This window comes from Leguminivora glycinivorella, chromosome 9 (genome assembly GCF_023078275.1).
Source record: "Leguminivora glycinivorella isolate SPB_JAAS2020 chromosome 9, LegGlyc_1.1, whole genome shotgun sequence".
Lineage (NCBI taxonomy): Eukaryota > Metazoa > Arthropoda > Insecta > Lepidoptera > Tortricidae > Leguminivora > Leguminivora glycinivorella.
The window spans coordinates 17209831-17235942 of record NC_062979.1 but is presented as its reverse complement, the minus strand read 5'-3'; the positions used below and the strand labels follow the sequence as shown (position 1 = coordinate 17235942).

At 38.3% G+C, this 26112-nt stretch overlaps 1 protein-coding gene across 1 annotated transcript; it reads left to right on the top strand.

The window, feature by feature from the left end:
* Positions 1-153: 153 nt before the first annotated feature.
* Positions 154-13789, top strand: LOC125229650 (protein TAPT1 homolog). Its single transcript, XM_048134535.1, has 10 exons — positions 154-402; positions 490-754; positions 964-1277; positions 2873-2970; positions 6421-6659; positions 8054-8242; positions 10393-10542; positions 10847-10970; positions 11343-11489; positions 11947-13789. The coding sequence occupies exons 1-10, from the start codon at positions 273-275 to the stop codon at positions 12085-12087; spliced, it is 1797 nt and encodes a 598-aa protein (XP_047990492.1). The 5' UTR covers positions 154-272; the 3' UTR covers positions 12088-13789.
* The last annotated feature ends 12323 nt before the right edge of the window (positions 13790-26112 follow it).

The window sequence follows — 26112 nt, the reverse complement described above, 5'->3', positions numbered from 1 at the left end:
AGCTCAAATAGTTTAATTTGTCACAGTGATTCAAGCGCAAAAAAATAAAACTACTTGTATGTAATCAGCCTTATATTCTGTGATTAGGTTGGTGTGCCGTTGTGCCGCGCCGTGTGTGCCGCTGTCACATTCTGTCATTGTCACCTACGATCTTGTATCATTTACTATTTGTATTTATAAAATTCACATTCACAATACTACTAGATTATTGTTTGTGTTTCCGTGCTGACAAATGTGTTTATGTCTATTAGATATTACAGTTAAATTTCACCATGGTCGTGAAAAGTGAAGAATCGGAGGGACTCACAAAAAAGTTACGTTTTAAACCTGTGTCCAATGTTCAACAATTTACTAGCGATAATAACTTTGAAGCTAAAGGCGCGAAAGAAGTAAAGAGCAAAGGTAAGAATCTCAACTATTTCTTCATCATTAACACGAGATTTAAAGATACCTTATTGTAGTTTTACAGAAATAAACCGGTTTTTACAGATGGTCGAAAATCAGCTTCTTTATTTGCTTTTCTACATGTTGAGTTGACGAGGGGCTATATGCTAGAGCATGACGAGGAGCGGTTTTCGGCGCGGCGCGAGAAAGTCTACTCGTTTATCAAAATCCCTCAGGAACTGGAGAAGTTCATGGCTTATGGTTTCTTCCAGTGTGCAGATTCCTTGCTGTTTGTGTACACTTTTCTTCCATTAAGGTTTATTATGGCGTTTTGGTCATTCTTTAGCAGATTGTTTAGGAAATGTTTTGGGTAAGTTATTTTAACTATTATCAACTTTTAAATTAGTAAATAAAGACCAGATCTACAACTACATAAATCATCCTAATGTTAAACTTATTTTGGCATATATAAATATCATTACATTAGCATTCTCAACTACCAGATTTTTTATTATTAGTAACAGTGTTTGCAAGTATTAATAAAAGAATAAGGATACTAATGGATGTTCCTGCTTTCAGATTCCATCATCATCCTTGGAAGAGTATCTTAAAGCCTGCAGAGACATGTGATGTACTAAAAGGATTCATTCTACTGATCTGTAGTATTTTAATGTGCTATATAGACACAAACATGATGTACCATTTAGTAAAAAGTCAAAGTGTGATGAAGCTGTATATATTTTTCAACATGCTGGAAGTTGGCGACCGGTTGTTTTCAGCCTTTGGACAGGATACAATAGATGCTCTGTTTTGGACCGCCACGGAGCCGAGAGACAGAAGAAGAGAACATTTGGGGGTCATCCCCCATTTGCTGTTTGCCATGATTTATGTGTGTATCCTTTTTAAAAAATGAAATATTATAAAGACCAAACTATTGACCAAGACCAACTCCTTACCTGATACCTTCAAACGTCACTCCATCCATTTTCACACATAGTTTTAATTGCTTTCATAATAGATTGATAGCTTGTAACTGTCAACCTATAGAAAGAGTAAAGAGCGTTACATATCTCGGCATGAAAATTGACGAAAACTTCTCCTGGACGTGCCATGTAGATCTCATTTGTAGCAAATTAAGAATTTTATTAAGTAAATTTTATCATCTTAGTCATAAAACCCCTATTCGCACGTTAAAATGTATTTATAATTCTTTAATAGACTCCATTATAAGCTACGGTCTTGACTGCTATGGCCTCACCTTTAAAACGAATATAGAAAAACTAGAGTCAATACAAACCCGTTTCCTCAAACTGACAAGTAGCAAAAAAGTCAGAAACAATTGCAAAAAAGATTACAAACAATTATTCAAAACATGCAAAATTTTACCTGTGTCATTAAAACTTAAATATATGTTAGCTTTGAGGAACCATGGCAAGCAAGACCTTATTGAACAAGTTAACCATAGCCATAACACCAGAGCCGTATCAGCAGGCAAATATGTAGTTCCTAGAGTGTCGAATTACTATGGTGATAGGACACTTAAAAAACGCATACCCTACTTACTGAACTCATTGCCAAGTGACATAACACAGGAACAAAACAAAAATACCTTCAAAAGACGGTTAAAAAAGTATCTCTTAGAAACTCTATAAGGGATCGTCTTTCTGCATTTATGTTTATGTTATTTTAATGTTTCTCAAATGTCAATTTTGATGATATCTGACTGTTAACCTTAGAAGTATTTGATTTCTTGACTCCACAGTCAAACTTATAACATAGTTTTGTGGAGCACTGTATATTTATACCATTGTTACCTTTTATTATAATAATTAAATAAATAATAAATAATAATAATTGAGATTTGGCTCAGTAGTATGCCAGTAACTAATTTTATATATTGCCGATATAGTGCTGAAGTATTCAGAAAATAGACAACATGGTATTATGGATGATCTTTCCAAGGGCCTCACATAGAAATAAAAAGAAAAGGAAATGTATTTATTGTCATTATCAAAGAAAAAATTACAGAATGTGTCACTAGGCTACACCTGTATTGAGGAGGACAGATAACAGATCACAAATCATATTGTAGAATTTAGTTATACAAATTAAAGCCTACCATGTTTGGCATCAGACTTAAAAATAATTAGTAAGAACAAACAAAACAATACATTCTGTGTCTAAACCATTGTACAGTAATTTAGGTAAAATATAATTTGTCTCTGTGCAACTGAAGGAGTGTAAAGAGTTTCTTATAAATTTGGTGTTACAGTCTCAAATGATTTGTGAACTAAACTAAGTACCTTGGGTTTAGCTTCATAGTGTTTTTTTTTCTGTTCTCTCAGCCAAATAACAATATTAAACAGTTTTGTAAAAGTATTCATGTAAAATTCAAATCCCTAAAACAGATAATAACTTAGGAAAACTAACTAATCCTTAGTATTAATTACTAGTATAAGTAATATAACTTCCTGAAACAAGTGTCCAGTCCTCCACAGCTTGTTGGTGTTGTTCCAAGCGACAACACTCAACGTAGCGTTCAACTCCAACAACAAAAGCCTGCTCATCATTATGATGACTAATAACGTGAGTACCTACGGTTTAACAGTGTCAAGTAGCACGCTAATCAGCAACTTTATGAAATGATTGGGAAGGATCAAAATTCAATGATTACTGGTGCCCTGCAGTAGTGATGTAGTAGTGATACCTGTAGTAGGTATGTGTAATTTTTATTACAAAAGACATGCTTTGCGTTGTTGTAATGGTTTCCTATTCAGTATTGTTAAATAAAATGATTATTTATGACCACCACAATAAACGGATTATGTGTGTTTAAAAAAAATACGTGTTTTGTCCTTTTACCAGCGGGTAAAAACGCATTTTATCCACGGTAAAGTTGACCTTGAATAAAGTCAAATTAACTGCTTTAAAATTGATAAAAGTAGGTCAATCTAGTTAAAGATGTCGATATAGCTATAGTTATTTTAACTTCTCATGTGTTAAAAAACTCGCAAGTGAGCGTGTTAGGTCACGCGTTAAGTCGATATAGCGTTAGGTGAGCGTGTTAGGTTTAGCATGTTAGCCGCGCACACAGAGCAAGCGCCCGCAGTATGCGTCGCGCTCTCGACATGTAAAGGCGGGGTCGCTACTCTTGAAAAAGATCCTCGAAAATGGATCGAAACATGTCGAACGCTATATCGACTTAACACGTGAGTAAACTGAGTGACTTAGCGCTTAAATATTTTAAAATGTGTTTGAGTCTTACTTAACTTTTTGGACTCCAACAACTGATAATAATATATCCTATCGCATGATTAATCCGCCACAGACCCCGTACCAAAATAAAATTACGTGTGTATTATCAAAAGTTTAGTACCATTGAAATTCAGTTTTGACGCTTTGGTGATATGGCATCTGAGTTTGACACTGTTTAGAAAATTTTAACAAAAATCTCCAAAGTTGTGTCAGCACCCATGGGGGCGTCCATTAATCGCGTCATACGTTTTTGGCTTATTTTAGACCCCCCTCCCCCATGGTGATCTTTGGTGATATTTTCAGGACCCCCCCCCCTGGCCAATATGACGTGTAATTTTTTGGCAACTTAAGTAGACTTTTTTCCAACCCACGAATCAATCAAATCTTGGCGCGAAATTCAAATTTTCTATGAAAATTAAACCTTTAAGGTTCCGTACCTCAAAAAGGAAACCACTGAACCGATTAACTTGTTTGGCACACATACATATGTAAACTTGTGACCCAGAGACGGGCATGTAATTTAAATAAAATAAAAAAACAACTATAGGGGCCACTTTTGGGGGGTAAAAGTGTAAATTAGAAATCAAAGTTTTTTGAAATAGTTTTTTAGCGTGTTACATATCAAACGAAAAAGCGTTAATTGGGCCATTTTTTTTTTCAAAGTTGTCTACCCCATTTTTTTTTTAATTTGGATTTTTTTATGTGCTTTCCACTCAGAATCGCGGGCTCTTTCAATCCTAATAGGAGTAAAAAAGTGTCCCAAGGTTTTCTCTATTCCGTTACCATTTTTTCATACATTTTGTATGGCGGTAACGGAATGGAAGGTCTAAAAAAAAATATGGAAATCTTGGGACATTTTTTTCTCCTATCACGATCAAAAGACCTCGCGATTCTGAATATGAATCGCGTAAAAAATACCCATGTTACAAAAAAAGTGGGGTGGACAACTTTGAAAAAAATAATATACGTATGTATACGTATATATACGTATTTCAAAGATATATGTTTTTAATAATTTTCAGTCAAGTAGGTAATTTTCAAGCAATTTAAGAAAACAGGCAAAAATGACCATTCCCTTATCTCAGAAACTAATTAGCATAAAATTTTCAAAAAAAATACCCGAGATAGCCTTTAATGTATAGATTACAAGAAAACCTATTAGAAATATATAGTCAAGCCTAAATTGGACTTAAAAGAAAAAACTCAAATTACGAATTTCACTCACTGGGGCTGCAAGGAGTTACCAAATCTTTTGAAAGTGTTGAGTGCGTTTGAATATTACATGTACATTCATTTTTGTTTCGTCTTTTTAGGGTTCCGTAGTCAACTAGAAATCCTTATAGTTTTGCCATGTCTGTCTCTCCGTCCGTCCGTCCGTCCGCGGGTAATATCAGTGACCGTTAGCACTAGAAAGCTGAAATTTGGTACCAATATGTATATCAATCACGCCAATAAAGTGGTAAAATAAAAAGTGGAAAAAAATGTTTTGTTAGGGTAACCCCCCTACATGTAAAGTGGGGACTGTTTTTTTTTTTCATTCCAACCCCAACGTGTGATATATTGTTAGATAGGTATTTAAAAATGAATAAGGGTTTACTAAAATCGTTTTTTTGTAATATTAATATTTTCGGAGATAATCGCTCCTAAAGGAAAAAAAAAGTGTCCCCCCCCCCTCTAACTTTTAAACCATCATCATCCTCCTTGCGTTATCCCGGCATTTGCCACGGCTCATGGGAGCCTGGGGTCCGCTTTAAACCATATGTTTAAAAAATATGAAAAATCACAAAAGTAGAACTTTATAAAGACTTTCTAAGAAAATTGGTTTGAACTTGATAGGTTAAGTAGTTTTTGAGAAAAACTACGGAACCCTACACTGAGCGTAGCCCGACACGCTCTTGGCCGGTTTTTTATAAATTGTTCAAAATATCGATTATTTTATTTTCTAAAATGACTTAGCGCCTCCAGAAGGCGCTTAAGCGCTCCAGAAGGCGCTCTTCTTGTGATGTAAGGAACCCTTGCAACACGAGTCCAACTCACACTTGGCCGGTTTTTAAGTGTTATGGCTCTTCTATGATTCCGCCAACGTCAAGGTTTAGGAAGGCACGCGTTTTTTGAAGACAGTTGGCCGGTGAGCTCTACATTTGTCAAATTATAACCGACCGTCCGTGTACACGTGATGAGGGCAAAATAAAAAAATCTTTGAGAATTAAAAATAACTAACTGCACACAGCTCTTTTTTTCTCACTTGATGGTCTCATCGGAAGATCAGCGTTGGAAGTCACCAGCAACACGCTGAGATGAGGCCATTTCGTGGCACTTCATTCCTTTCTGTTTGTGTTGTAATGTGCAATTAATCTTGACTGTGTTCACGAATAAATTATATTCTATTCTATTCTGTTCTCTTTGCACTGCACAACGCAAGTTCTGACTGTAAAAGTTGATATAAAAATAGCTCAGAAATATGATTTTTTCTTTACGTTAGTGTAACAAAAAAAAATACACGTGATATGTTCCTAACCCCCCCACCCCCCATGGTGATATTTGGTGATTTTTTCATGACCCCCTCCCCCCCCTATGCAGTATGACGCGATTAATGGACGCCCCCCATGCTATTATGGCCCGGCCACGACATTGGTCTAAGCGCGACAGCGGTGAGCGGCGGCCATACATCGGAGCGAGACACAGCGATGGGACTTTTCATTCGCACGTATGGCTGCCGCTCACCGTTGTCGCGCTTAGACCAATGTCGTGGCTGGGTCGTGAATACCATTTCTTTTCCAGTTTGTCGAGCTAAAAGGCAGCGTGTTCAAGAAGTTCGACAAGAACAACCTGTTCCAAGTGTCGTGCAGCGACGTGCGCGAGCGGCTGCACCTGTCCGTGCTGCTCTTCATCGTGGTGCTGCAGACCATGAAGGAGTACACCTGGCGGGAGGAGCGCTTCTGGATCCTGGCGCCTGACTGCGTACTAGTGTTGACCTTTGAGGTCATCATCGACTGGGTCAAGCACGCTTTCATCACTAGGTAACTCATTACTCTAGTAAACACTGACAGAGGCGGGAAGGAGTCCACCGGGCAGGAGGAGCGCTTCTGGATCCTGGCGCCTGACTGCGTACTAGTGTTGACCTTTGAGGTCATCATCGACTGGGTCAAGCACGCTTTCATCACTAGGTAACTCATTACTCTAGTAAACACTGACAGAGGCGGGAAGGAGTACACCTGGCGGGAGGAGCGCTTCTGGATCCTGGCGCCTGACTGCGTACTAGTGTTGACCTTTGAGGTCATCATCGACTGGGTCAAGCACGCTTTCATCACTAGGTAACTCATTACTCTAGTAAACACTGACAGAGGCGGGAAGGAGTACACCTGGCGGGAGGAGCGCTTCTGGATCCTGGCGCCTGACTGCGTACTAGTGTTGACCTTTGAGGTCATCATCGACTGGGTCAAGCACGCTTTCATCACTAGGTAACTCATTACTCTAGTAAACACTGACAGAGGCGGGAAGGAGTACACCTGGCGGGAGGAGCGCTTCTGGATCCTGGCGCCTGACTGCGTACTAGTGTTGACCTTTGAGGTCATCATCGACTGGGTCAAGCACGCTTTCATCACTAGGTAACTCATTACTCTAGTAAACACTGACAGAGGCGGGAAGGAGTACACCGGGCGGGAGGAGCGCTTCTGGATCCTGGCGCCCGACTGCGTGCTCGTGTTGACCTTTGAGGTCATCATCGACTGGGTCCAGCACGCCTTCATTACTAGGTAAAATACCGGTCTAAAAAGATATACCTATCTTACCATACCTTTTTATTTGTATTAGCTAGTGCCACCCCAACATAATGTTTAGCTTAATAGATAACAAAGTTTCAACAATAAATAAGTTTCTCCTTGGTCATAAAATCTGGCTGATTATTGCTTAAACATCCATACTAATATTATAAATGGGAAAGTTTGTGTATCTGTTTGTTTGTCCGTCTTTCACGGCAAAACGGAGGGACGAATTGACGTAATTTTTTAGGTGGAAATAGTTGAAGGGATAGAGAGTGACATAGGGTACTTTTTGTACTTTTCTAACGCGAGCGAAGCCGCCAGCAAAAGCTAGTAGCTAATAATTTGATGGCAAGATGAGAGACATATTATTGAGCAAGTTGTTTGATCATACCAAAACATTTACTAAATACGAAAACATTCACACATTACTGTTAACTTTATAAAAGGGAACTTAATCTCTATTTTAGTATTTAGTTAGTTAATCTTTATTTTAGTTTTAGTTTTATTAATTTTAATTTAATTTAGTTAATTTATTATGTTAATATTAGTAATAATCTATGGAATGTATTTCCGGTAATAAATAATTTTCATTTCATTTCATTTCATTAATCTGGACCAGACAATAATGTTTAAATCGTATTATTGTCCAGGTTCAACGAGATTCCGTTCGGCGTGTACCGCGAGTACACGGTCAGCCTGGCGTACGACGTGGCGCAGACGCGGCAGAAGTACGCGTTCAGCGACCACTCCGACCTGGTGGCGCGCAGGATGGGCTTCATACCGCTACCACTGGGGGTGGTCATCACTAGGGTGCTGGTGCACGCTGTTAAAGTAGACGGGTGAGTCCATGTTGTTAGCAGACGAGACAGTGCGCGTTCAGCGACCACTCCGACCTGGTGGCGCGCAGGATGGGCTTCATACCGCTACCACTGGGGGTGGTCATCACTAGGGTGCTGGTGCACGCTGTTAAAGTAGACGGGTGAGTCCATGTTGTTAGCAGACGAGACAGTGCGCGTTCAGCGACCACTCCGACCTGGGGGCGCGCAGGATGGGCTTCATACCGCTACCACTGGGGGTGGTCATCACTAGGGTGCTGGTGCACGCTGTTAAAGTAGACGGGTGAGTCCATGTTGTTAGCAGACGAGACAGTGCGCGTTCAGCGACCACTCCGACCTGGTGGCGCGCAGGATGGGCTTCATACCGCTACCACTGGGGGTGGTCATCACTAGGGTGCTGGTGCACGCTGTTAAAGTAGACGGGTGAGTCCATGTTGTTAGCAGACGAGACAGTGCGCGTTCAGCGACCACTCCGACCTGGGGGCGCGCAGGATGGGCTTCATACCGCTACCACTGGGGGTGGTCATCACTAGGGTGCTGGTGCATGCTGTTAAAGTAGACGGGTGAGTCCATGTTGTTAGCAGACGAGACAGTGCGCGTTCAGCGACCACTCCGACCTGGGGGCGCGCAGGATGGGCTTCATACCGCTACCACTGGGGGTGGTCATCACTAGGGTGCTGGTGCACGCTGTTAAAGTAGACGGGTGAGTCCATGTTGTTAGCAGACGAGACAGTGCGCGTTCAGCGACCACTCCGACCTGGGGGCGCGCAGGATGGGCTTCATACCGCTACCACTGGGGGTGGTCATCACTAGGGTGCTGGTGCACGCTGTTAAAGTAGACGGGTGAGTCCATGTTGTTAGCAGACGAGACAGTGCGCGTTCAGCGACCACTCCGACCTGGTGGCGCGCAGGATGGGCTTCATACCGCTACCACTGGGGGTGGTCATCACTAGGGTGCAGGTGCACGCTGTTAAAGTAGACGGGTGAGTCCATGTTGTTAGCAGACGAGACAGTGCGCGTTCAGCGACCACTCCGACCTGGGGGCGCGCAGGATGGGCTTCATACCGCTACCACTGGGGGTGGTCATCACTAGGGTGCTGGTGCACGCTGTTAAAGTAGACGGGTGAGTCCATGTTGTTAGCAGACGAGACAGTGCGCGTTCAGCGACCACTCCGACCTGGGGGCGCGCAGGATGGGCTTCATACCGCTACCACTGGGGGTGGTCATCACTAGGGTGCTGGTGCACGCTGTTAAAGTAGACGGGTGAGTCCATGTTGTTAGCAGACGAGACAGTGCGCGTTCAGCGACCACTCCGACCTGGTGGCGCGCAGGATGGGTTTCATACCGCTACCACTGGGGGTGGTCATCACTAGGGTGCAGGTGCACGCTGTTAAAGTAGACGGGTGAGTCCATGTTGTTAGCAGACGAGACAGTGCGCGTTCAGCGACCACTCCGACTTGGGGGCGCGCAGGATGGGCTTCATACCGCTACCACTGGCATTACTGCATAGTATTAGCAGATGCCATAGCTATGCTTAGTGACCACCCAATTCTGGTGGCATAGGGGATGGATCGCTTGCTGTGAAAAATAAAAATTCTAATTTCCTCTTGCTCAGTTAGTAAGAGTGAAGGAAACGGTAATAATAATAGGTGCATGAATAAATAGTGAGTCCGTAGTACAGTTACAGTAAAAGTTACCCTTTACAAGTAATAGGTATATTATCTAAATTACTAATATAACCTTGTATCGTCAACGAATCTTGGCTCCAACATTTGCCAAACAAAAAATGACAATTCGTCACTACTTTTAAAAAAACTTGTATCTTCGTCTGTCAATGAAAAGAAAATTGTAGTAAGTATGTATGGAATGCATATAGACTTACTGCGTTTTAACTTTGAGGAACAGCGTGAGATACGAGATTTTTTAAAAGTAGTGACGAATTATATTGCTGTCTGTCTTATGGCAAAAATAATGTGTAAAAGTTAAATAACAGATCGAAGATAAAACATGGACATTGAGCTTTATGACCCAAATACTTTGCGAATAAAAATATTATCCCACAAAAAAGTATTTTATAGCTCTTATATAACTTGTTTACTTGACATAATTTATGCGTTTGTTTTATTAGTTTCTTACTATAGTTTTTATTGCAGATTTGCGGCGGTATTCCTGATACTAATAGCGTATTTGTCCCTGATATCCATAAGGGTGCTCGTGTCCATTGTAATTTTGGGGAAGGCGTGTGATCTGATCTCGCAGCATCAGACGGATAAGAATGACAGCCATCACGCGACGCCTAAAAAGTGCGTATATCTACTTATTATCTTATATAACTTTAGTCTATGTTCGTTATTATACTGATTATGTAAGGGACAGAGTGTTTTTCTTTGAAATATATATAAGCAGTTGGACGAGTTAAGTCAGAGAAGACAGAAATTAATAATTGATATGAGCCGTGGCTGAACTATAGTCCAGCTTCACAAAGAACTGAAATGAATTCACTCTAAAAATATTATGTTTATGATTGGGTTTCAATATATTTTTTAGTTGTCAGGTATAAGGCTAACATCCTCAGGCTAAATTGTTAAAATTGGTAACATTTTCCAGAGAACAAAAAGACTTGATTCCGAAAGAAACTCCGTGCACGTACAATTTCAAAACTCCTGAGAAGGAAGCGCCGCCCGCCAAGAAAACTGTTCAACTGAAGTTTGAAGAACCTGAGGAAGTTATTGTGAGTATTCGTTTTGTTAGTACTTCTGTAATATTTATTCAATATAATAGTTATCGGATTTTATGCATATTTTTATATTCTAATTCTACAGCCTGGCAAAATAGAGTAGAAATTAATAGGGACGCCACCGTCTTGTAAACCGTTTTGCATGTGGCAACCATCGAGTCACTTTTGTGTGACAACAGTAAGTGTTGCTATGATAAAAAAAAAATCCGTTTCTACTCTATTTTGCCAGGCTGTATGTAATTTATTCTGCTAGCAATTTTAAAAAAGAGGGCATAAGATATCATTCACAATTTCAGGTTTCATTCAATATTGCCGCGTCACATAGTTTGTGAAATGCTGTTCTAATTGTTTACATGTATTATTTAGAAGACTGAGGCGCTCGTGGACGTGTCAGTGGGGGCGGCGGCCATCTTCTCCAACAGCGCGATCGACATCAACGGCGTGTGCTACCTTAACGACAAGATGAGCCCGCAGCCCAAGCAGGAACCAAGCGACTTGCTCGACCCTGACTTGGTGAGAACTAGCATTCCTTTGTTTTGGGTGCTGATGTAGGTACTTTAGTAATAAAATGTTACCATTCAGGGTCACATGAGTCGCTCGGCTCTGAGTCCGCGCACCACCGCGCCACCGTTGACGACGACGTGCCCGCATAGCGTTACTAGTACCACCTCTGTCGTTTCTGGTATAGTTGAGTAACAAGGGTGTCAGAGCGGCATGAGCCGCTCGGCACCCGTAGCGTAGCGTTCCTTTGTTTTGAGCAAAGTCATATACAACTCCGTATAGACAGAGTCTCAGAAAAAACGTAGGTACCTTCGAACCATCAAGAACAATGCACGGTCGATTAGATGGCGCTACACTTTCGGTTGACAATTTTAGCATTTTTAACACATATCAAGTTAATAAATTGTCAAAACTGAGGTTCAAAAAAAATGGCATCAGCAGTGGAGTAAGTTGATGTTTATATATCCAGGGCGACATGAGCCGCTCGGCGCCGGACGTGGCGGCGGCGGCGGCGCCGGCGCGCGCGCGCACGCCGGACGCCGAGCGCGCGCCGCGCCGCTCCGAGTCCGAGCCCAACCTCGCCACCGTCGACGACGACGAGCCCAATTAGCGGTAGCGGTACATGCTTCCTTTGTTTTAACTCGAGCCCATTTCTCGAAGGGTGAATCCGCGTAAATGTAACGCGAGTCACGACTACAGTGTTTATCAGCAGTTCCCAAAAAGTTTGTGCATAGCCACGTTAGCAAATTTTAATTGATCCTATTTTGTTACCAAAATTTAGTGATATAAGTCGACAAAACTTACTAAAATCTCAATTCATGAAATAAATCTTGGTAACAAAAAAGGAATAAAAAAAAACAAATTTAACTTTTTCCTTAATTTTTGTACAAACTTTTCGAGAACTGCTGTTATTTGAACTACAGCAGCAAATGAAAGGATCTATGCATGTATCGGGAAAGTGACACTTATTTAGGACCACTTGCATCAACCAAATTTGACAGACATATCATCGTCACGCAGCAGACGACTATGGAATTTCCCATGCAATAAAATGTAACGAACGCTGTAACGGTGACAGACGGTTTGATGCGACAGGCCCTTAGAGATAGATTGTCACTGGAACTTGCATCGTGAATAAATGGAACATGTCATAAAATCGTGACTCACGTTACTCTTGCCGCGGATTGACCCAAGATATTAGTCTAATAATATTAGTGTATTGCCGTGGCAACCCATGCGGTTTGACAGTTCGGGGAAGTATTAGTCAAATATCGTGCGAGAAATGGGCTCCTGCTGGTGTACTTGAGCGTTCTCTAGTTGAGCATATTCGCGACAGAATAATGTAGAGTCGGACAAAGATAAGTTGGCAAACATTTTAATGGCACAGACAGCGCAAGTCTAAATCTCAATCTTTTATGAAATTACTAGCTTTGTCCCGCGGCTTCGCTCGCGTTTGAAAGAGACAAAAGTAACCTATGTCACTATCCATCCTTTCAACTATCTCCACTTAACAAATCACGTCAATTCGTCGCTCATTTTTGCCGTGAAAGACGGACAGACAAACAGCCCCACAGCACTCTTTCCCATTTATAATACTAGTATGGATGATTATTACGTTTACTTAACGCTTCCACAGCCGAGTACTCAAAATCAGCTGCCATCTAAGCCAAATTTCGCTCTATACCTGCATATAGTTCATACTCGTGCACGCTACCGGCGGCCGGTCGGCGGTTCCATTGTAATCTCCACACCAGCGAAAGTTTGGAAACACCCTTAAAAACTGCAAATGCTGGAGTGAATGCTCAAGTCTATTAGCACCCTTTAGATGCCAGAATGCCTTGCTGAATACAGCTGTTAAACACTGAATTATAGAATTCCTACCGCGAACTACGTTCGACGTGTTTCCTCTCTATCGCACTTTTTGTAAGATCATACGTAAGTGTGACAAGGAGGCACGTCAAAATTAGCTCGCAGGAAGCCCACTGATTGCCACTGTCCAGTCAGTCAATTATAGTTGATGTAATTGACCCCAGTCTATTTTAAAATAGCCAAGTACGTTTACATTAGAAACTGGAAAGTTACAGACAAAGATTCATTAACCTAAGTTTTGAATGGTATCTATGTCAGAATTCATAGTGCATTCAGCAAAGTATTCTAACCATATGTGGCTGGCCTAAGGCTTTAATAAATTTCTTTTGACTAAGGCAGTGTCTATGAGACTTTCTACCACACAAATCAATACTTTTTTTGTTTAGATATCAGGATAATAATTACCGTGTTAATGCCAGTAATAAAGAAATCTATTAAAGCTACCAGAGTAATTTATTTATTTTAATCTGATCGGTCTAGTCTACTCATTGTGCTCTATGAGTGATACGTTTTCTAGAAATTACTATGCTTAGCTAAATTCGGAGGTATTAATTTATTTCAATAGATTTTATAGTCACCGACTGCTTTTTTTAATAAGCACACGTATTAAGCTCTACAATATTTTCTGTGTACTAGTAATACTAGTATTCTTCTATATTCATCAAATTTGTTTCTTTTCCTTATCTTGACATTTTCTACTTAGGTCCATTTTTGACGGAATGATTTTTTTCTTAATTTTTTGAGGGGTTAACTGATTTAAGTATTAATAAAATATATAAGTAAACTAAACACAAATAAAGTGTTTCATGTATGGCAAATTAATAAATGTGTTCTAACTAAAAAAAAAAAAAAGTAAACTAATATATTTTGACTCATTTAGATCAGATGGGATAATTACTGTCACATTCAGACAGTTTTTTTACTGAAATTAACCGAAAATTTGGTTTTTCTTCCATTTAGTTTCGACCGTAACCGGACCGATGACGGAAAGACCGGTCGGGCATTACATACATTATGTATTTATGGTAAATAAATTACCATCACAATAATATTATATACATGTACAGTTTTCCATAGAGACAAAAACACGACAAACCCGATAAGGTTTTAAATGAACATTCTTTATACAATATCCTACTCATGTTTTTATAAGAAATTAATGTCTTACCGGCTTAAATAGTTAATTCTATTTATCTATCTGATATAAAAACAATGTTTATAATAAAAAAATAATTGTATGTACATAAAATTCGAACATCGTATCTTGCGTAGGTAAATGAGTGCCTGTTACAGTATGTACTCAACGAGTTGCATATTATAAATATTATAATATTACGTGTTTAGGTGACATATGAATATACATAGCATAAACTACTTGCGGTAGTTATTATTTTAGCTTAAAATTTAAGACTGATGTCACTTGACTTGGGTGCTTAGGAAAAGTCGTTTTGTAATTCCTAATAACGGTTTGTTTGTTTTTTCCTAATGATGGTTTGACTTTGTAGTCAGCAGTGTTGGGCATAATTAAATTATTTTGTAATTGAATTACAATTTAAATTATATAAATTGCAATTACTTGTAATTAATTACGTTCGTAATTGAATTAAATGTAATTGAAATTACTTGGTAATTTATAATTGAAATTACATTAATTTGTAATTTGAATTACGAAATTACGTTATGTAAATTTTATTATTACTTACACTAAAATACCCAATTTACCCACTTGGAATGGTTAAGGAAAACAATTAGTGTAGTTTAAAACATTTATTTAATAAACAGTTACGATTACCTACACAATTTAAATTACTAATATGGAATTTAAAAAAGTACTTAGGTACATTTTTTTCAATTTTAGATTGTCTGTATATTTTTTATTGAGTGCACCTCAGCTGTAATCGTCCCGAATTTCATAAATATCGGAGACAAGTTATCGTCTAACAAACTATCAAAATTGATATTAGTAAATAGCTCACATCCGAAGTAAAATGTAAGAGCTAAAATACGTACTAAAAACTTAAACAAGTATGACAAAGATGAACTAAATTTTTTTAAATGTTTCTAATTTAATACCTAATATTATATTGAAACACAAACCCACAAAAAATATACTTAGTAGCTAAATATATTAGGACAATGAAAATCTTTTTCCTAGGTGAATGTAATTTGTAATTTCATAAAGTAATGAATTACCAATTAAAATTACAAAATGTAATTTGTAATTGAATTGCAAATTACATTTTGTAATTTAGTGAAAATCGTAATTCAATTAGAAATTACATTTCTGTAATTTCAATTTATAATTGAAATTACATTCTGTAATTGCAATTTGTAATTTGTAATTCAATTACGTTTTGCCCAACACTGGTAGTCAGTAAGTATTTGTGGGCATTTTCAGAAATAGGGACCCAAAATTAGTGACAGTTGTTAACAAAAATTAACTCGATGTCAGTTTTGTGACGGCAATTTATGAATAAAATCTTTTTTCATGTTCTAAATGCAATATTTTCACAAAAGCAATATTTTTATTGAAATTTCATGCGTAATTGTCGTCACAAAACTGACATCGAGTTAATTTTTAACCGACTTCTTTACTGAAAATAAAGAAGAAGGAGATTATACACCGTGTTTCACTTAACACTAAAAACCTGAAAACAGTTTGTTCAGAATCAAAAGTAGAATCGATTGAGCTATATCTTGATGGGGTTAATATTTTTTTTAATTTAAATTAGTATTATTAGTTATTTTTTACGTGCCTATTCTATTGTACTCGTAATACAACATTGTGTATATCGCATTGCTAGAGGTTGTATACCTTTTTCAGTATTTAGGGGTATTAATACTGGCTGGTTACTTGGACGATTATTTTTTTCCGCTACGAGTTTGACGTTTTTTGTCAGTTTAATCCTAATGTTTATCATAAGTCATAACAAATTGAACTCGTACCTAATTACAATTACAACCTTGTCATTTTGAATATTGGGTTTAAATTTGCTTACTGCGATTACCTGTCCAATTTGAAGTTTACTGTGACAAAGCTCTATTGGTAAACCTTATGTCGTTGCAGTAACGTACACAAATAAATAGTTTTATGGTTTATGATGGTAGTTAGCAATTATTTTATTGAGTGTAGAGCTAAAAGTCAAGTAGAGCTGTACAGAAAATAAAAAAATAAATTAAAAAAAAAGTAACCATCATATGATGATGAATACTCTAGATGAGTTTAAAAAAATAAAAATCAGTTGGGGTGTCTGAGGTTTTGAGTGATACCGGAAACACGTTGTATATCGACACTACTTTGAAAAAAACTTGTATCTTCGTCTGTCAATGAAAAGAAAATTGTAGTAAGTATGTATGGAATGCATACAGACTTACTGCGTTTTAACTTTAAGGAGCAGCGTCAGATACGAGATTTTTTCAAAGTAGTGACGATATTCGGGTTCATTTTATATATGTTACCTGATTACTCCGAGACTCGTGGTCCTATTTCAATAATTATTTTTTTGTTTGAAAGGAGCTACCTCCAAGGTGGTCCCATATTAATCTGGAGCTGTTTTGATGATGGGATCCATGAAGAGTTTTTTTTTTTTTTTTTTTTTTAATTTATTTAGAACACAAACAGTCGTAATATACATCATACATAGGTGTAGTACATAGAGTACCTACAAAAAACTGAAAGTAATACAAACAGACCTGGAGGTTCATAAAATACATATGAAGTTAACTTAAAACAGTAGGTATGTAGTTATAAAACAGCGTAGTACATAGTATAATAAATACAACGTAGTTCAAAAAAGAAATGCAACACATACAATTACGATTCAAAAAGCATCAATAAATACAGACATCAAGGAATACCTATTGTTTACTATAATAAAGTTATTTAAAAAGTTAAGAGTTGAGGGAACTCCTTAATTTTTAAAGGCAACATGTATGGTGATTTCGGTGTTTTCTTCAGTGACACGAGTAGTTTCTCTAGAAAACTAGCACTTTCATAAAGTGAACCTCATGATGGTGATTGTTCTTTTTGAAGTCGGTTGTATTTTTTTGTAAAAAGTTTTTATTGTTAACTTTCACTAATGGGTCCCAATTTTTGAAAATGCCCTTGTATCATTCCTATAGCACAACATATTTCAAGTCCCATTCATTGGTGATATTTTTAAGCAGAATATATAATATGACATGTTTCAGTCTTCAAGTGAAGAGCGTATGTTGTAAATAAGACATTATTTTTACGATTTATTTATTCAGATTTTGTCCATTACTTTTCATCAGTTTAGGTAACACTTTCTTTTGGGGCAGTGATGGATGCCTACTTTAAACCTAGGTATATGAAGTATAGGGATAGTTATAAATATAGTATGATTTTGTTGAAGTGGTGTTTTTCTATGAAATAAATTATTATTTGTTTAAGACTTGTTTTTCCTTGACCAAAATCTGTAACACATACTAATAAAACTGTGGAATATATGACGAAAGATTGTTACTCCTTAAAACTTGACTAGAAGTATAGGTATAACGCCATTTCTCGGTGAAATCGCTAACTAATTTGCGCGACCTGTATAGTATGTTGGTTTTTCAGGGATTATTGTTTATAATGTTAACCGATTTCGACGGTTTTTACTTTATTTAAAAGATCATTTTTTACGTAAAATCTCGTGTGAAGTACGATATAAATTCGCAAGGGTAATAAAATTAAAAGTTAAAATCCGAAAGGTTTTTTTAAAATAATATTTCAAAATATTTCGTTGGTAAGCTTCGGAGATGGGGGGGGGGGGTTAATTTATTTTTACATTTTTCTTCATAATTATTTCTTTCCACTACAATTTTTTTTTACAAATTGTTTTGATATGTATCGATACCCCACTTGACTTAGTATCTTGAAATTTACAGTTTTGGGGTCAAAACTGTTTTTTTGGTCATAACTTTTGTTTTAATTAGTTTAATATTAAAATCTCTCTTGAATTTTTAGAAAAGTCAAAGGTAAATCCAAACATGTCAATTTTATGTTTGTGACACCTTTCACTACATTCAAATTTCGATAAAAGTGTTTTTTTAGACCATGTTTAAAAAATCATGATTTTTTTCTTCAAAATATGGCTCTTACGAATAGAGATAAAAGATTGAAGAATCGATGGCCGTTGGTCTAATAATTCTATCTGTTGTGCAAAAGGAGTTTCAACTCAAAACTTGTCAAATATCGATGAAAACCGTGTGGTGCCCCTTAACTTGGGGTTTGTTTTGGAAACGAATCCCGGAGTTTGGTGTGAACTCTAGTTTTTGACGGAAGCGGCTGTCATTAACACGCTTTTATTAGGTCGTCGTGTATGTAACTAACTATGTAATGGAATCTGCGGAGGCTAATTTAACCATCTTCCAAGGATCGTAGCGTAATGAAAATTGGCAGCTATATGTAGTTCCGATGACAATACAATAATATGGTACTGTTGAGCTGATCTGATGATGGAGTCGGAAGATATGAACTGGAACTACATGATGGAACATCGTATCATAGCCGTTTTTGGGTTTCTTAGAAAAGTCTTGTAATGAACTTTGACTACAATTAGGTTTCAAGGTCTGATGATGGAGCCGGAAGATATGAGCTGGAACTACATGATGGAACATCGTGTCATAGCTGTTTTTGGGCTTCTTAGAAAAGTCTTGTAATGAACTTTGACTACGATTAGGTTTCAAGGTCTGATGATGGAGCCGGAAGATATGAACTGGAACTACATGATGGAACATCGTATCATAGCTGTTTTTGGGCTTCTTAGAAAAGTCTTGTAATGAACTTTGACTACGATTAGGTTTCAAGGTCTGATGATGGAGCCGGAAGATATGAACTGGAACTACATGATGGAACATCGTATCATAACTGTTTTTGGGCTTCTTAGAAAAGTCTTGTAATGAACTATGACTACGATTAGGTTTCAAGGCCTGATGATGGTGCCGGAAGATAAGAACAGAAAAAGGAGGGGGGGCTCGAGGGGGGAAGCATGAAAGAAAGATCAACGTAGTATTTCAAAAAAGTTGGGTTAGCGTTTTCTTGTGACCTTTCAGAGCAAACAAAGGGGGGCTCAGGGGGCGAAGCCCCCCGCAAGAAAGAAAGATAAACGTTGTATTTAAAATAAGTTGGGTTAAAGTTTTGCTTGTGATCCTTAAGAGCAAAGAAAAGGGGGCTCGGGGGGCGAAGCCCTAAAATTAAGATTAACGTAGTATTTAAAATAAGTTGGGTTAGCGTTTTCTTGTGACCTTTAAGAGCAAACAAAGGGGGGCTCAGAGGGCGAAGCCCCCCGCATAAAAGAAAGATTAACGTAGTATTTAAAATAAGTTGGGTAAGCGTTTTCTTGTGACCTTTCAGAGTAAACAAAGGGGGGCTCGGGGGGCGAAGCCCCCCGCATAAAAGAAAGATTAACGTAGTATTTAAAATAAGTTGGGATAGCGTTATCTTGTGACCTTTCAGAGCAAACAAAGGGGGGCTCGGGGGGCGAAGCCCCCCGCATGAAAGAAAGATCAACGTAGTATTTAGAATAAATTGGTTTAGCGTTTTCTTGTGACCTTTAAGAGCAAACAAAAGGGGGATCGGGGGGCGAAGCCCCCCGCATGAAAGTAAGATCAATGTAGTATTTAAGATAAGTTGGGTTAGCGTTTTCTTGTGACCTTTAAGAGCAAACAAAGGGGGGCTCGGGGGGCGAAGCCCCCCGCATAAAAGAAAGATTAACGTAGTATTTAAAATAAGTTGGGTAAGCGTTTTCTTGTGATATTTCAGAGCAAACAAAGGGGGGCTCGGGGGGCGAAGCCCCCGCATAAAAGAAAGATCAACGTTGTATTTAAGATAAGTTGGGTTAGCGTTTTCTTGTGACCTTTAAGAGCAAACAAAGGGGGGCTCGGGGGGCGAAGCCCCCCGCATGAAAGTAAGATCAACGTAGTATTTAAGATAAGTTGGGTTAGCGTTTTCTTGTGACCTTTAAGAGCAAACAAAGGGGGGCTCGGGGGGCGAAGCCCCGCATGAAAGAAAGATCAACGTTGTATTTAAAATTAGTTGGGTTAGCGTTTTCTTGTGACCTTCAAGAGCAAACAAAGGGGGGCTCGGGGGGCGAAGCCCCCCGCATGAAAGTAAGATCAACGTAGTATTTAAGATAAGTTGGGTTAGCGTTTTCTTGTGACCTTTAAGAGCAAACAAAGGGGGGCTCGGGGGGCGAAGCCCCCGCATAAAAGAAAGATAAACGTTGTATTTAAAATAAGTTGGGTTAGGGTTTTCTTGTTACCCTTAAGAGTAACGAAAAGGGGGGCTCGGGGGGCGAAGCCCTAAAATTAAGATTAACGTAGTATTTAAAATAAGTTGGGTTAGCGTTTTCTTGTGACCTTTAAGAGCAAACAAAGGGGGGCTCAGAGGGCGAAGCCCCCCGCATAAAAGAAAGATTAACGTAGTATTTAAAATAAGTTGGGTAAGCGTTTTCTTGTGACCTTTCAGAGTAAACAAAGGGGGGCTCGGGGGGCGAAGCCCCCCGCATAAAAGAAAGATTAACGTAGTATTTAAAATAAGTTGGGATAGCGTTATCTTGTGACCTTTCAGAGCAAACAAAGGGGGGCTCGGGGGGCGAAGCCCCCGCATGAAAGAAAGATCAACGTAGTATTTAGAATAAATTGGTTTAGCGTTTTCTTGTGACCTTTAAGAGCAAACAAAAGGGGGATCGGGGGGCGAAGCCCCCCGCATGAAAGTAAGATCAATGTAGTATTTAAGATAAGTTGGGTTAGCGTTTTCTTGTGACCTTTAAGAGCAAACAAAGGGGGGCTCGGGGGCGAAGCCCCCGCATGAAAAGTAAGATCAACGTAGTATTTAAGATAAGTTGGGTTAGCGTTTTCTTGTGACCTTTAAGAGCAAACAAAGGGGGGCTCGGGGGGCGAAGCCCCCCGCATGAAAGAAAGATCAACGTTGTATTTAAGATAAGTTGGGTTAGCGTTTTCTTGTGACCTTTAAGAGCAAACAAAGGGGGGCTCGGGGGGCGAAGCCCCCGCATGAAAGTAAGATCAACGTAGTATTTAAGATAAGTTGGGTTAGCGTTTTCTTGTGACCTTTAAGAGCAAACAAAGGGGGGCTCGGGGGGCGAAGCCCCCGCATGAAAGAAAGATCAACGTTGTATTTAAAATAAGTTGGGTTAGCGTTTTCTTGTCACCTTTAAGAGCAAACAAAGGGGCGCTCGGGGGGCAAAGCCCCCCGCATGAAAGAAAGATCAACGTAGTATTTAGAATAAATTGTTTTAGCGTTTTCTTGTGACCTTTAAGAGCAATCAAAGGGGGGCTCGGGGGGCGAAGCCCCCCGCATAAAAGAAAGATTAACGTAGTATTTAGAATAAGTTGGGTTAGCGTTTTCTTGTGACCTTTCAGAGCAAACAAAGGGGGACTCGGGGGGCGAAGCCATCCGCATAAAAGAAAGATCAACGTTGTATTTAAAATAAGTTGGGTAATGGTTTTCCTGTGACCCTTAAGAGCAAATAAAGGGGGTCTATCTTTTACGGATAACTTACTAGGTATAAACATTTTTATGATAATACCGTAATAAGGAGGTAAGCCACAAATGGCATGTAAAATCCGCCTACTTGAAATAAATTTATGTATAAATGTTAAAAGTATTTCATTATTAATGACTAAAAAGTATAAAATAAATTAATAGTTTAAAAAACACTATAAAACACGCTTTTATAAATGCACGTAAAAGCCAAAAATAAATTATGGATCATTCAAGTTGTCTCTATTTGTGAGCTGAAGTTTAAAAACTATGTGCTTTTAATTATAATATTTGATTGTAAAAGCGTGGGGCGCTGGAACAGGAAAGACTTTCTTGTAAACAAATACTAATCCGAACTTCCTGGCGAATGAAGTTTCATAAGAACATAACGTTTACATATGCCGCCTAAGGGTTACCAAAAAGAACCAAAGATATCTCGTCCACGAACAAGAACTCTGCATCCTGTCACTGTAGACACTTTCCCCTTTTGTACTTTGATTACCGGAAAAAAGCGGCGTTCTAAGTGTCGGTGACTGTCGACTCTCCTCGCTACTAGCGCATATTTTGTCTGAGTTCGACAAACTGGTACCTACTTTGAACACTGACTTTTAATTGATTTGACTGTTTAATGTAGAACCTACTAGTCATGCTGCAACTCCAGTTAGCGCGTCAATCTGTGTAACCTCCTTCCCGTAGCATAGCATAATTTGATTTATCAGCAAGTTATACAAAAAGTCTTTCCTGTTCCAGCGCCCCACGCTTTTACAATCAAATATTATAATTAAAAGCACATAGTTTTTAAACTTCAGCTCACAAATAGAGACAACTTGAATGATCCATAATTTATTTTTGGCTTTTACGTGCATTTATAAAAGCGTGTTTTATAGTGTTTTTTAAACTATTAATTTATTTTAAGTTTCAACTCACAGGGCAAATTATGCTCTATTGGGATTAGTCCGGTTTCTTCACGAAATTTTCCTTCAAAATCGAATGGCAAATATCAAATGACATGTACATAAGTTCAAAAACTCATTGGTCCGCTGGCTGGTGGGTCGAAGTTTAGAAGAAAGGGCCAAATTCACATTTGCGAAGAGAGTATGTAGATCCCTGATAACGTGCCAGGGCTTAGGCTAGACGCGCGCGCCATCTGTAGAGTATTGGCAGGACTATAACATAACGGGCTTACCCACGTCACGTTCGCTTATTAAAGCTGTGGCGGTTAGTTTTAGCTTCCTCGCTTAGTTAATAAACTACGGTGCGACGGTAGATGTCGCTGTCTACCTTGTTTAGAGTTTGCCATTGTACAGTTGGGCGCGTAAACACCAATGTTATTATATTTTTCTTTCCAGTGTGCGTAGCCGAATGCACAAACGCTCACGATAATATCTCTTTCGTAGCTATCTATCTCTATCGCTCTTTCGTATTGGCGCGACAGAGGCAGAATACCTTTCTGCGGCGTTTCGCGTCGCAGAAATGCCATTTGGCTACAGCCTGTACACGTATTTTTCCGAATTTACTAAAATGATGATTCTATTTCAATGTAATATTTTTCATGTTATTTTATACTCATCTTATTTATGTTTAAAAGTATTTTTATCTAGCCAATAAATATAATTTAAAATGGTCTCCCGAGAGCTAGCATAAATTTTCTTAAATTTAACTGAACTCATTAGAGATGTTCTTTTCCATCCATCTGTTATGTTACAAGTAGGTTAGGTAAATATAGCACAGCAATTTAGCGAGTTTCCAAGAGTTAGATTTTTGTTACAAATGTTAAAAATACGGACACTCATTGAAGTGTGCCAATATTCTGTTGTTGCTAAATTTAACGAACGGCTCACCTTCTGTGCCAAGTGTGTGACTTTAACAAAGAATTTACTTTATAATAGTTTCTGGTTTTTAACTCTTGTTCAACATTTTACTTTTTTTCAATATTTTATTACTTACATGTATTTTTTTTCTCAAACTCAAAGGTTACGGTGACAGGTGCCACATTCATGTAATTTAATATTACCTACTTGCGCTCTACGATGACATAGTTTGTCACCAAAACTGTAACATAACCTTCGTGTTTGAAAGATTTTTGAATTACTAATTATTAGAGCAATATTATTATTTTTTCAGTTGTTTATTTTCTTATGCTTTGTTTATTTTCTTAGGGGATAAGGAATAAAATCATAAAAGACAAAGTTCAAGTTTTCAACAATTTGTATTTTCTCACCTTAGGTGGATGCATATTAAATAAAAATTTTCTCTTTCTCTTATATACACATTAAATCCAAATTTAGTCAGAGTGTATTTACAAATATATTAAATAGAATTTAGTAAAAATTAGTGAGATTTAACAATACCTACATTCTTAAAACTATCTTAGAACATCAACAACTTTCACACCGGTGAAATATATATATATATAGATAGCTTAAATTATAAACATAGGTACACAAAATTCGTAAAGAATTCGTTCTCATTCACAATCTTGTGAACACCACCATGTAGTCATAATCTTAGTCGTATAGAGTCGGTTCGGTAGCGGTAGCGACGAGCAGCAGACGTGGTCGACCGGCGCTCGGCCTGCGCCCCGGCTCCCGGCGCGGCGGCCCAGGCCCGAGCTACTCTTATTTCATACAAACACCGTATATCAATAACTTTAACGCGATGCAACATTACGTAAAATGTGTAAGAATTTAGTCTTCTCCGTTTCAATTGTCACTCATTTGACTAACATGATTACACTTTATTAAAACCTATCTACTCTAGCCTTCTCTATCGGAGACGTCGTCTCGCCTACAACAGTAAAAACGTTTAGATATAACTCGAACACCTCCTTGTATACGATCACCGGGCGCGGAGGGCGCGGCCGCCCGCGAACAATACACTACTTCACTTGACAATTCGGAACAATCTTTAACTTTTGAGTAAAAATCAAATTGAACTGCGTTTACAAACGGTTTAGGCTCAAGAATTAGTATTATTATTGTCAGTTATCCTAAATTCTTACAGACCGATCACTGAAGTCCACCCTGTTTCTACATATTATCACTGTGGTGACGTGTACGTGTACGGCCTTAGATTCAGTATAATTGCACTACCTTGATTTATGTTTCTTTAGTCTAGTAGACGCGTGATGACTAACACAACAATATGACTTTATGACAACTAGGAATTTAACAGTAGGTATATGGTATTGAAGGCAATTTCATAAACTCTCGTTCTCACGTTATATGATTTCTAAAGGCTATTTGTGCTTAATTTTGTACTATAAAGGAAATCTAATAATGCAGTTCCAGCTATGAGTCGAGAAGCGAACTGCGGGCGTCACACTGCATGGAGGAAGGAAACTGCTCGCAACGGTCAACATAATCACAGTTACAGAAGCCTACCTTGTACAAATAACCTATCTACACGTTATGTTAACTATACAAAAACCTATGAGTATTATAAATAAGGAGCACTCGCTGTATTTGAAATTAATTAATATTGATTAAGAGATCATAATTTAAACGCTAACACTATCCTTTTCACTAGATTAGTCTATAATACGAACATTAAAACATATATGCCACTGGGAGAACACTGAAGATAACAAGAAATATTTAGCGAAATGCCGAAAACAATATAGCGAGGTGAAGTGCAGAAGAAAGTATAGTTAGGGAGGTTAGTCCGAAGGCCTGTTACCTACAGATACAGAAGAAGCGAATTGAGCAAATATTGTTAAAAAAATATTTGAGCAAGAGAAGACTCGACAGCAGCTCTCTAACGTACCGCGAGAAATAGAAAAGGTACCAACATACATATGTAAAAACAGCGTAAGATATCGTAGACGACATTCTCATGCCCATATCTTCGACTAGAAAATATAAAATAAAATAATATTTATCACGTATTCAGCAGTCGTGTTACACTTAGTATTAAACAATAAGTGCAGTGGCACGTTGTAAAGTTAAATTAATGGCACAGTTTCACGTTAGTTTCGTCAAGTACAAGAATATTAAACATACAATACTTAAGTTAGGTAGTCGCGATCAGAGAAGGTTAACCGCCTCGGTTCATTACACACAACTTTATTCCTATCTTAAACGTAGGACAGTTTAAACCTGTAATGAAAATTTGGCAATTTTATAATATTTAGGGTCGGTTGCACCAAACCGTCTGTCATCGTTAAAGCGTTCGTAAAATTTTATTTGGTAGAGAAGTTCCATAGACATCTGCTGCGTCACGAGGATGTGTCTGTCAAATGTGGTTGATGCAATTTAG